A 13,656-nucleotide genomic window follows, 5' to 3' on the forward strand; every position below is an offset into this window, starting at 1 on the left:
GTCTCAGGGAATAGAAATGATTTGATGAACATTACTGGACAAGTTAAAGGCAGAACTACAAAAAAAAAAGATAAATAGGTCTTTGCACTTATAGGTTTTTATGTAAGAATATATAACAACAATTCAAAATACCATGAAGTGTTATATAAATATGACAGATATTATCATTTGTTTTATTCTTAATCTGGCAGAGTTCTCTTGCGCACCAATCCATGTATATTTTGTTTGCACAAACACTCCTCATTTTTGTACAGCCTCACCCACAACTTTTACCAGGATTCTAGAGCCAAATTTGGATGCAGTATTCATATTAAGCTCCCTGAAATGATTAATAGGTAGACCCCTAGGAAGAAAAGAACCACAGTAGACGAGAACCGGTACCAGATACTTGGACATTTTCCATTTCCTGACTTGTGTCAGGAAAAAACGTTATCTGAAGAAAAAAAAAAACTTTAGAAAAAGGAAAATATTAGAAAAATATAAAGAGAAAGGATACCAACCACTCTCCCATCCCTTGCAACCATTAAACTTTGAGTCTATGACTTTCCAGACATATTCTGTAATAGTCTGAGGCAGGCTGGCCTGGATGGCTCGCCTCCACGTGGTAAGTTCTGTCCTCATTGCGCCTGGCATGGCCACATCTAACTGCAAGAAAGAATGAAAACTTAGCCTAGCTGTGTGTTCAAAAAGAAAAGGGAACAGATTTTTGGTGAGCAGTTAGCAGTCTCTGCCTCAGTTAGTAAAATCAGAGGTCCTCTGAAACATATTAGCCATTAAGTTGCTCAGAAATAACTTGATATCTAATTGCATTTTTTAAGGCATCATTGGCTTTGGTGTTTGAAGTGGTTGCCAATGTGCACATTTCAGAAGAAGGACTTTAAAAAGTCAGCCCCCATTTTTAAATCTCCTAATGATTCTCTGGTTGCCTAAAACAGTCTTGACATTGACCACAGCCCATTTATCTAGCCTCATCTTGCTGTGTTCCTCTTCTATTTCTTGACATTTTATCTAATATACATGTCCTTTTACATATAATTTTTGTCATGTCTTAACTTTTCTCCTTCTCTTTTCCTTTTCTTCTCATCCTTTCCTTCCCACCCTCTCTTTTCTTTCCTTTTATTTTCATTTCCTTCTTTCTTTCTTACTTTCCTCTCCAATTTATCCTTCAAGATCAAACTGAAAGTTCATCACCTTCCTAGCAGCCTTCTCCCATCTCAAAACATTGAATTTAATACCTGTGTTTTAGCACTTAAACTTTATTGTAATTATCTATTTTCATGTCTCTTTCTTCCTAAACTCTGAGATGTCAGTGGCCGGAATCCTGAATGATTTGACTTTATAACAATAGTGCTTGGCACATGACAGCTCCTTAGGAGAAAAATGTTAAGAGAATTTTGAAGTAGTCCTCTGAAATCTATTATCAATAAACTCTTCTGTGCATCATATAATGTTTTGCCTTTACTAGGAAGTTCAGACATTTCAAAGAACACACATGTAGCTGATTAGTATTGACACTTATAAGAATGTCTTTTTCTTAGAACAGGCTAGAGGCATTGTTCATATTTGTTTTGCAGGGCTTTTGTTTCACTATTTTGCAGTCCTCCACTCTGAAAAAAAGTCCTCTCCTTAGATAACAGAGTCAGTAGTTTAAAATCCAAATTACTACAGAATAATGGAGCTCGAAGGGCATGGAGACCAGGACACCAGAACCTGGAGAGCCATTGCCTTGGGGCAGAAACACACCCAGCTCTGCACCCAGAGCTTCAGTCAGGGCTCTGCTTCCGTCAGGGGCAGCACCTGCTTCACTTACCTTCTCTAAGCCTCAGTTTCCCCTTCCATAAAATTAATTACCTGTTGTACAGGGTTGTTGTATAAACATTTGAAATTACATGCACGTGAAAGCAGGCACCTTGAAAAGTATCACACAGATATGAGGAATATACTGCTGATACTTTGTAAATTTCTATTTTTAAAGAAATAAAAAACAAAATAATGAAATGTGTCCTCTTCCAGATCCCCACCCCACAAATCTTCAATTATTCCATTACCCAGATGCAGTTGTAGAAGCTGCTTAATAAAAACTGAATTGGACACAGTTATTAATTTTTCCTAGGATGTGTTGAGTCCTAAGCACTCCTGAGAGAAATTAAAAGTGGTCTCACCATCCCAGTGAGAAAAGGATTAAACTACCACTTAGGGGATTTGAACCCCAAAGTAAGTCCTGGACTATGTCCTTCTCAGTGTGACAGACTGGAAACTGAGGAACCTGTGTTTTTATTAGTATGTATCCCACAGTTGCTAAGTATTAGCACTGGGGGGGTGGGGGAGTTAATGGAGGGAGGGTGTATTTCTGTAGCCAAATAAGGTTTAGAAAGACTGGAAGTGATGATCTCCTGGGTCTTTCCACATGAGAAATACAAGGAATCCAAGATGAGGATATGTGAGGTTAGACTCTAAAAGAAAAGAGCCTTTCCAAGTGTATTATTGAAGAAACAGTATCTCAAGCAAGTATTTGGAGCATAAAAGGAATGATATTTTTTTCTTAATATCTGTAAAATACTGACAAGGTAGTACTTTGAAATTAGACCTCTACTTGAAATGTAAGTGCTAAGGGTATAATCTGAATTCCTGGCTTAGATTTATAGAGGACATACTTGGCTTTCTTACTGCCCTTGTTTTTGTTAAAAGGGAAGCAGATGTTAGGCCCAAATGATAAATTGTGTCCATTCCTTGAAGATCTACCCTAACACTAGAAGCAGGAATTACCGGGTTTTCCTTAAGAGTTGTTGATTTAAATTAAAACAGCCAACAGAAATTAATATCAGATGCAGTGTTTACTAGTTTGGTTAGCACTTTCTCTGTGGGAAGCAATGTGTGGCATTTGTAGTCAGGTGACCCCTATTTGGGGTTCCAGTTCCCTTTATTGAAAGTCTTGGTCATTTTCCCATCTGTGTCTTTAGTTTTGTCACCTGAACTGAATTGTCCCCTGCCTCAGAGGCAGGTTGGGGGATCCATATAAAGTCCCTCTGGTACCATGATTTGAAAGTAGTTAAGCTCTATACAGCATGAGATGCCAGCTCTCTCATTTTAATCCTCACAAAGACTGGGAGGGGGCACTGGCAAGCCTCTCGCACACAGAAGGAAATCAGCAGTTACGAAAGATTCACAAGCTCACCTAAGGACCCCAAGTTAGTGTCATAGTTAAGTCTCTGGCTGCAAATAGACGATGGAAAACTCCCTGTCTCAGTCTTCAGAGCTCTCCCATCCTCCCTCCATTCTAGGGAGAACTTCCTAAGTCTGATTAGTTTACTCCCCTGTGAAAAATCCCTACTCTAGTTTCTATTGCCTGGATGTTCCACCTGAGGATCTTTAGATAATCGTTTCCTGTGGTCAGTGAACATCCTGCAATTGTAAGTGTACTTTATGTGCATTTTTATGGATGCCATCCTTTGCCAAAAGGGAGTTAAGCTCATCAGATTTTCAAAGCAGCCTTGGTCCGTGTGGGTCCCACCTCAGCGTGGCTTGGCAGTGATTAACTTAACTGACTCTTTCTTGTCTCTCTGCTCTCCAGTTTTAAACAGAGAACCACCTCCAGTTTTCCCCACGCATACCGAGTTGCTTCTCACCCCTGACCTTTTGTTCCTCTCAGAGTTCCCCACTTGACCTATTATAGGGCTTTCTGAGTATCCAGCATATCCTTATCACTTGAATTCATCACATTAAAAAAGCTATAATTTCATGGACTGTAGAAGTAAAATCACATCCTAAAAAATTAGGAAACATAAGCTTAGAAAGAGAAAGGCCCCAGGATTCCAACCCTAGATACAGTTAAACACTTAAATATATGCCCTTTCTTTTCCTATCTATAGAACTGTAGGTAATTAAACTGCACTTAACTTTATAACATGGGATCATCATTTAAATGTCCTTTTCTATTACTGGGTCTATTAATTTGATAACACGGCTATAATTTGATAACAAGTATATATACTTGTACAAATAGATTTATAATGTACTCTTTTAAAACCTATTCATACTCATTCTATGTATCTATAAATGTCTGTTTTGCTGACCTCTTACCCATGGATGGGTGGTTAAATTGTTAACTTTTGTCCTCCTCTCAAATATAGTTTCTGTGACCAGCCTTGGTTTGCTAACTTTATGGGCATTTCTGTAAAATTTTCCTAGAAGTGGGTAGCATATGTGCAATTTATAGATTGGTATTATTAACAAATCACTCCTCCAATGTTCATATCTACACATACTCTTGATAATCATTTGTGCATGTTTCTCATCCCCACTAGACTCCAGTTCTCTTAAAGGCAATGACTGTGTCTGGTACATCTTTGTGTCCCTCACTGATGCTTGCAGAGGGCTCACAAAATAGGTATTGAATTGATAAGTGGATACACTGATAAACAAAAGAATAAATGAGTGATTCAATAGCACCTTTAACCCACACTCCAACTCTATAGTGTAGGCATCATTTGCATCTTAGAGGAGGCCCTAACTTTAATAATATTTAATGTTTATTGAGTAAATGTGTCCAAGATGGGCTCTTGTCTTGGTTTTATCATGCCTAGACCTCCTCTGGTCTTTTCGTGTGTCAAATTTCCTTATCTCGTAATGCATAGGAATGATTCCTCTGAGTCCAGCATGCAGCTCTATTTTTTTGTCTCTGTCGCCTGCCACATGCCATAGTTTATTCACTGTTTTCCATTTCCAATCCAGATTGTCCAATGGTAAAATAAAATCCCATGATTAAGATTAGGGACTGACAAAAATTCTTGGTCTTTCCAGCCTTTTGCATGTCTGTACTCCAACTTTCTGTACATTTTTTAAAACCTGAAAATGGAAGATACTCATAAAGTCCAAATAGGTACCAATTAACAATTTCATATATTTTTAGAAGGTACTTGATGCGTTAGACAGCACACAGACAATACCCATCGTGGAGCTGCTGAAATACACATTGTCAGTAACAATGAAACATTTGTACAGGAATTAGTGCTTCATAGGAAGTTTCACATCCAATAACCCATTTGGTATAGTGAAGATTAACAGGTGAATGAATATTCAACTCCAGGTTTTTTTTTAAATGATTCTTGTAAACTATTTATGAAAGGAGAAACTCTTAATTATGTGTAAACATCAAGGATGAGCATTCCCAGTCTCATCTTCCTCTCTGTTAGCCATGGTGGACATCATTATTTCTAAACATTTTATAAACTTAACACTTATAAACACTTTGATTGAAGATGTTGGGGTATGATATTGGAAACAGTCAAAGTTATAGGCAAAAGAAAATATAGATTCCCTTTTATTTACATACATAACACAGAGCTATTTTGCATCTAGTGTCTGGCCTTTCTTCTTTCCCCAGATAATTAGATTCTTGGTTGATCATTTCAACAATCTTTCACCTGACACTTGATTCCCTGACATTGCTTTAATTCTGGCTCACCCACCTATTTCAACACCAACCCAATGTCAGTACTACTGATTTATCTTCCTCATTTGATATTTGGCTATTTGTAGTGCTGAGAGAAAATACCACTTAACTGCTTAACTGAAATATAAGGTCATTCATTTCTGCCCCCCATGCACTAGATAAAATCCATCTTGTTTCCTAAATCAAACTTTATACATGGTCTAGAAATACACAACTGCCAGGAACTCCTTTTGCCACATGACATTTTTTTAACATACGTGTGAGAATCCTGTATATTTCTTCTCTTTTAACTAAATAAGTCCTCATCTGTACCACTGCATCTCCTCTGGAATTCTTCCTCTCAGGCTATGTGAGAGGTCTCTATGGTACCCTGAATGGGTACTTCCTACAGTTGCTTTATCTTTAGTTATCAATGTGCTTATATGTCTCACTTGTCTATAAACTTTCTAAGGGGGGAGGCCCAATTTATTCATCTTCTTTTATAAATATACCACTGCTCCATAGTGACTGCTTAGCAATTGTTGAATGAAAATTCCTGCTGTTGTAAACACGGATTGCTAAAGCCTGAGACATGACTTATGTAGATATGGCAGGTAAATAAAGTGGTGTGTCCAAGGTCAGACTGAATAACTGATAAAATTGGTTCTAAGACCCAGAACTCTTATTAACTATGTCCAGTGCTTTTTCTTCTACAATGCAAATCCTTTTTGATTACCTTGATTGATGTCTAGATTACATTTAAAGGCCTATGTGTTCTCTGTCTTTCAGGGTGGACTTCCAGGGTCAATGGGGCCTCCAGCTGTCCCCACCTCATTCCGGCCTGAAGATGAGCTTGAGCATCTGACCAAGAAGATGCTGTATGATATGGAAAATCCACCTGCTGATGAATACTTTGGTGAGTGGGGTCTGGAGTTGACATACCAAGTATACATGCTTCAAATATCTTAACAACAAAATGTATAGCAGTAAAGAAAATTGAACATAGATAGTAACTGTTAATAAGTATATAAGTACCCTGGGAAACACATATATATTAAAGAATTATCTTTCCCTTTAAGAACTGTCCCAGTTCTACTATTTACCTAGCTTAGACAACTTGAACAAATTGCTTACCCTCTTTAAATCTTTGTTTTTGTTTTGCCTTATCTACAGTATGAAAATAATAGCTACTTACACTGTTACTGTGAGTATTGAATGAAATATTTATAGAAAGCACTTACCAAGTTCTTGGCATATAGTATATACTCAGTAATCAAAGTTATTTTATGCTTTAAGAAAACTAGATATGCCTATTAAAAATCCATTAATAGTAGCTGATTTAAATTTAATTTCCTAGCAAGAAGTAGACATGTATCACCAATTGGTAAATAATCATTACCAATTAATTGTAAACCATGAAACAGAATGTAGCATAATGATTAACTTTTTGCTGTTACAATATGACAGCACCACTTTATGTACTTCATAAGAATTAACCAATTTCATCTTAACAGAAGAAATACAACCTTGTGAGGTAAATGCTATTTTTACTTCCAGATCAGTAAATTGAGGCATAAAAATGTTAAGCAATCTGCCCAATATCAACAGCTAGTAAAAGGCAGGACTGGATTAGAATCCAGATGTTAGGCCTATCCATCTTTTTCCCCTCTCTAAAAGCTTTTCCCCAGCTTTGTCAAGGTATAAGAACCACACATAATTAACATATACAACTTGTAGGTTTGGGCATATGTATATACTTGTATCACTGTCAGCACAATCCAGACAAAACATGTCCATCATCTTCAAAAGTTTAGGCTGGATAATTAGGAAAGGTTTTATGAAGAAGATCAGCTGTGGACAGATGGAAAATAAGAGAAAAGTATTCTTTTCTAATCAGACAGAATGAACAAAATATGAGTTGAAGCCAGGATTATTCAAGGAACATTTACTTTGTGTAGAAAACATCTACAAAGTGCTTATTACATACAAGCTACTCTGCTAGGTGGTGGAGACGTATGGGGATAGGCAGACATGGGTCATACCTTTAAAAGTGTTTATTGTCTTATATGGGATGTGTACAGAGTTATGGTGTGTAATCATAACACAAGACAGAAAGGAACAAGTGACTTAATTAAAGTTCATCCCAAGTTCCTTGAGAATTCAGAAGAAGAAGAGAGGTCATACTCAAGCAGGAAGGGAAAAGTGTTTATAGAGCAGTTACCCTTTAAGTCTTTAAAGTTATGCTAATAGAGATTTAGAAGTGAGGCAATAGTCGAAAAGTGATGTAATTTCTTATGGGGGAATTTTAACATGATGGGAAATGAAATCACTGGAGTGAAGCACCTAGGTGGGAAGGCACAACGTTGAGAAGTAAGGTTGGAGAATTAAGTTGGGGCCAATGTGGAGAGAATTTTTAATGCCTGACTAACTCTTACATAATGAGCCCTTGCACCTTGAGATCAAATGCTGTGGGTACTGTTCCATGAATACTGGTTAAGACTGTGGACTCCAAAGCCAGAATGCCTTGTTGTGAATGCCAGCCCTGCCTCTTACTGGCTAGGTAGAAGCAGGGGCAGAAGATGAGTTAACAGAACCGTCACTTATGATTCCACTCCTTAAATGTATCTGAGCACATTTCTCATGTTTGCCACTGTGCTGGGTGTTAGGGACACTCAGATTCAGGGGCTCTGCCCTCACAGGGTTCACGAGTTCTTGGGAAGGACAAGAGAGAGGCAGATGTAAGAGGTATCAGTGCAGATATCATCACCATGTTGAGTCAGCCTGAGGTACTAGGTGAGCATGGAAGACAGGGTCTGTAAGTCTGCTTGGAGATGAAGGAAGGCTGTATGTCTGCACATTTGCATCACGAGTGCCTGATCTAAGGGTTACATAAGGTAAAAGAGTCCTCTTTTGCTGTCTGTCAGAATTTTACCTTAGTTTCATTCTGGACTGTAAATAGCATTGCCAAGCACTCTCCTAAAAGAACTTCTCTCTCTGGCCTCAGGACCCCGACCCAACCACTGCCTCATCATCTTCTCTCTTTTTCCATCCCTTTGCCTATTTAATGCTGGAATTGTCACTGACACTATACCTGATTTGTTGAAAGGCATTAAATGTCTTCATGCTAACAATCTCCTACTAGATTACAAGCTGCACCAAGAAGCGAGGGAAGAAAATGTCAACAAATGATGTCAATGGAGTGGATCCCCCCTGGCCATGTTGCTTTCTTCCCAGGCAGCCTCCTTCTTTTTTTTTTTCCCTCTCTTTTTCCCTTAAGTAGAATGATTCATGAATACATTTTTAGTTTTTGGTTTTTTTCATTATGGAGCTTCTCATTACTCTTCATAGTTTTTCCAATAATTAACAAACTGCAATTATGATATGTTTAAAGTATTGGGAGGGATATCAGAAGATCACCTCACAGATGACCTAAGTACAAAGGAGAAAAGATACCTTTCCAATGGGGAGACCTGATAGACACCTCAACCCAAGTAATAAAATTTGGTGTCACCAATAGTGGGAAAAATTGGCATATGGCAGCTGAGAAAATTTAGTAAGAAGTATACCACATTACCAATGTAATAGTCTTACTAAAATATTTAACATGAAGGCAACCATTAGGAAACATGTCTGTTCCTAATCCAGGTGATGTGGCATTCTTCAACATAATTGTCCTGAATTCTTCAAAAGTGTCAGTGTTAAAAGAAGACTATTCTAGATTAAAGGAGATTAAAGAGGCATGCCATTCAAATGCAAGGCATGCAGCTCAGTTGGACTCTGGATCAAAAACAGTATCTGGGACAAAGTTGAAGAAATGTGAATATAAACTATATATGAAATAATATATCAGTATTAATCTCTTGAATATAGTAATGGCTTTGTGGTTATACAGGACAATAGCATTATTTTTAGGAGCAAAATGTTGAAGTATGTCTGCAACGGATTAGATAGGTGATTGGTAGATGGATAAATAGATATATATATTGTGGGAAGAACAGAATCACTTTGGATTAAAACAGCTAGAAATGCTATTTATACACAGCTACACAGGACACCCCTAGTTCCCCGAAAAAGTATCAAAGCTTGTCACAAATGAATCATCTTAGGATTCCTTATTGGATGGGAGAAGTAGAGAGTCATATTTGTTGCCTTCTAAACTTGACTATTTTTATAACTACAGTGAATCTTTGAAATTTCCCTTTCTTTTGTATGTTTCCTTATTTTCTACTGGGTACTCCCCTTTATACAGTTGGTGAGATGATAACCGTTATGGCGGTAATGACAAAAGCTGGTAAGTGACCTAAGGCTCCACCGCTTTAAAAAGCCTGTTCATAGCCATGGTCGGAGCGACAGGTCTGAGGATGATGTCTTCAGTTTTCAAGTGAGGAAACAAAGAGTTTCAGAGAGACTCAATGAGTTCTTAAGGGCCACGTAGCTAGCAGGTTTCAGGATTTGGACTTACTCTGCTCAAGTCTATTCTGATTCATCACCATTACAGAAAGGTGTATATTGTTCCTGCAGCTTGTCAATAGTTGGGGGATCACTGCCTCATGTCATCCTTTCCTTCCTGAAATCTTGATCTTCAAGTGAGAGTCACCCTGTGCTCCAGGCCATAAGTTTCGTAGCCTGAACTTCAGTGTCACTGACAATGAATTTTAACTATCTACAACTCCTGAATAAGCTGATATAATACTAAGCATGAGCTTTTTGCTATGGCTCAAATATATACTTTAAGAAGACAGCATACCTAACACCTCCCTACCAACTATGTTGGCTGACTAGCCCTTTTGTTGACTTTGGAAGAAGGCAAATTGCTGATAACTACAGCTCCTCTTGGTTTCTCAAATCAGTCCCTCATAAAATATGACAAGCAGAAACCTACAGTTGAGTCTCAGCTGTCCCTCCCCACCATGTTTTTTTTTTTTTCTGGAAAGTGCTAGTTTTAGTGTTTCCATACCCTTCCTCTTCCATCTTCATCAAAAACTGTGAATGTTGCGTTACCCTATTAGGTAAATGCCACAAAGAATGAACCATAATACAACAGTTGGGTAAGTCCTTAGCTTTGAAGAGAGGATAAAGTCTCTCCTGCTGTGAACATTTTCCATCTACGTGGGATTATGTGTGAGCTATGCCAGACTCCCAAGTGTCTTTCCATTGGCAATGAGGTCTCGAGTGGGACTCAAAACACTACCCTGTGGGTGGGAAGAAAGGAAATAGAAGAAAGTTGGATGTAAGAAAAAAAATGTTCATCTCATCCAATTAGCCAGGCAGTGAGTCTTCAGCTCACCTCATTTGCAGCAAAGCTGCATGCCTTGGTTCAAGCTTTTGCATCTTGGAGCACCCTGTTTCCCTGGGCAACTAGAAAAGTATGTTTATACCAGAGGAGACTCTCAGCTCCAAGGATAGATGCGTAGAAAGAAGAAGGACTGATGAACTATAAGTTATTATAAGTTAGGATACAGAACTTAAAATAGGAGTGGAATTTTTAAATTAGCTATGAAATTCTTGGAGGAGAAAGGTCTCATTGCTAGAAAATTGGGGAGCTTACAGGGCTAGATGACAGCATTAGTACTTACATTTTTCAGAGAATTTTAAAGGAGAAATGTAAAGGAATGTTGAGTTTGTGTCTGTGTATTTTTGACACATCTCTTTGAATTTATCCAAGAGTTTCCCATGTAGGTTGATAAATTCAGAGCCTCTAATTTTTGTGCTTTAATTCACTTTGAAAGAGGAAATATATTTGTATGTAGAGTTTCCACACATCTATGTATGTGACCATAGCATGATTCTTTCCAAAATAATGGTGGTGTGTCTGTGCGAACACTAAGGCCAAAGACAACACTATTAGAATACAGTATCTATGGAAATGGATACCACAATGTATCTGAGGATGGACTGAAAATATCTACCAGCTTATTTTTAAACACAAAGCTGTAATTATCTTGGCATTGTTTACACTGAGTGGTCTTATTCCTTCTTTTAAGAAAAGCAAAAAAATTGAAGTGTATGAATCTTAAAGTTGTTCAGTGAACTGTTTGAAGAATCTCTAAGCCTTCAGAATAGCAGTAGATGAATTATCTTCATAGACCTTGGCATTTATCTAAGAATTTTTTTTGTTTGTGAGTATTGTTGATAAGGTATACTGAGAAATTTTGCATAAAGCCAAGAGTTTGTTCTAGAGGAACTAGGCTGTGCTGCTTCAAATGCCAATCAGACAGAAGTGGAAGATATGAGGCAACAGCAAGCTGGTACCTGGTGAGCCTGAAGAGAAGAAGGCATACCTGCAATTACTTTATTGATAGCATCAGCTCACCATACTTGGTGATGTGTATCTTCTCAATTGAGAGCAAAATGCAGGTCCAATGAATAGAAGCAGAGTACCCCCAACAATGGGGAAGATAGTCCATTTCTTTTCAATACTATTAAGACCAATAGATAAGTGAACATATCCAGAGAACTAGGACTAAGATGCTTAGGAACCTGGAAACCACTCTCTGAGGTACAGATGAAGGTGTGGAGGAAAGAAAACCTGGAGCCCTGATTGCTACCGGGGAACTGCCATGCCTGAAAGGAAAAGGAATTCAACTTAATATGTGTGCTTTTCAAAGTTAGCAGCAAAGGCAAGGGCAGGAAAGCTGGTGAGTCCCCATGAATTCACTTTTTTAACAGAGGCAAATTCTTGGAAGAGTCTAGGCCAATGCCCAGTAACCCCTGCTGGAGAAGTGATGATAAGTATTCAAACATCTCATGAACTATGAGATTAGATTTTGGAAGCACAGTGACTTAAGCATCTAAACTTGGGTGAAATCAGACTTTTGTATCCAATTTCTAGTTCTACCTCTAAATTTTCGTTATTGTATGATTACAGCTAACCTACATAATGCTTTGTAAAGCACTTTCAAACTTGTTATACCTTTTGAGCAAGAGAGCAGCCTTGCAAACAGTATCTTTGTTTCTCCTTGGCATATGACAACATAAGAGATTGGAGTGACTGAGTTTTCCCCGCTCTCCAGGGCCACTATCACCCCACCAGTCGTAGGTGCCCTAAGCAGCAGAATTGCACAGGGGCCCAGCCTACTGACTCCAGATCCTTCTCTCTTTCCACCCCATAACACTGTCTTAGCGCCATGTTCCTGGATTGCTCATGGGATGATAAAATAGATCAGTTGACATGTTCTGTGCTTTAGCTTTTTCGTTAGTACAAGGAACAATCTGATTTCTTTGAAAAGTGCTAAGAGGGTCTCAAATGAGAGGTACTAATTAATTTGTATTTCATTGTTTTTTATTATTTTATGTCAAGAAAAAGGTTTTCAAAGTGTTCCTGTCAACTACAAACTGGAAATTGACTCCAAGTGGGCAGCTGCCTTTAGTATAGGTGGAACCTGAGGCCTTTTAAGTATCTTATTTCCAAAGAAAAATGGCCTAATTAATTAAAAACCCCAAAACCACACTGGAAGAAAAATTAGAAAGTGAGTGGTTTAGAGAAAATGTTATATTGATTTGGGAAAAAATGGATTTCTTGGTTTCGTTTCTCTCCAGCTCTTTGTTTAAGGTATCTGTGGGTCATTAGGATAGAATGTTTTCTAGTTAATGAGACATATTAGATATATTTCCTTTTGTGGTAGTGATTTCTGGTAAAATGTTTGCTAAAGGCAGTATATGTTTACAGTACTAAATAAATAATCCTAAGCATTTTATGTGTTCCATCTTAGCACATGTTAATTTTTAATTAATATGGTCATATAACAAGTTTTTAAGCATTGATTTGGAAACCTAGAATTACAGTAACATAAAGAAGAATTTAAACTTAGAGACTTTTTAGGACAACCTTTCTTTTTCCAGAAAAGTGAAGCCCAAATGACTTGTTCAAGGTCATACAACTAGGAGTGTTTTGAACTCCATAGCCAATATTCCCTTTCTAAAAGAATAGAAATTAGTTGATTCTGTTAAATCTTACTACGTTGATAGACAGTGACTGCACTAGAGAGGGGTGAGGATTTAATAATATGAGTAACTGTTGAACCACTGGGTTGTATATTTGAAACCAAAGTAAGATTATATATCAATGATACTTTAATTAAAAAAAAAAAGAAATTAGTCTCTGGGGGCAGGAAAGGGCTGGCAGGGCTATTCACAAAGGTGAGGAAGTAGATTGGGCCTGCTGCTTTCATGAACCCAAACCTGGACATGCCTTATTCAAACTTGGGTAAAGAACACACTCCCCT

General features: G+C 37.8%; 1 protein-coding gene across 13 annotated transcripts in view; it reads left to right on the top strand.

Moving 5' to 3' along the window:
• LPP (LIM domain containing preferred translocation partner in lipoma) overlaps positions 1 to 13,656 on the top strand; it is a 632,552-nt gene that overhangs the window by 467,621 nt on the left and 151,275 nt on the right. For all 13 annotated transcript variants that reach the window (XR_008997202.1, XM_036875183.2, XM_057501065.1 and 10 more), the window contains one exon: positions 6,221 to 6,347. Coding sequence is in view for 12 of the 13 variants with exons in the window: in XM_036875183.2 (XP_036731078.2) it covers positions 6,221 to 6,347 (127 nt within the window). In the remaining variant the exon portion in view is untranslated. The remainder of the gene's footprint in view (positions 1 to 6,220; positions 6,348 to 13,656) is intronic.

This window comes from Manis pentadactyla, chromosome 1 (genome assembly GCF_030020395.1).
Source record: "Manis pentadactyla isolate mManPen7 chromosome 1, mManPen7.hap1, whole genome shotgun sequence".
NCBI lineage: Eukaryota > Metazoa > Chordata > Mammalia > Pholidota > Manidae > Manis > Manis pentadactyla.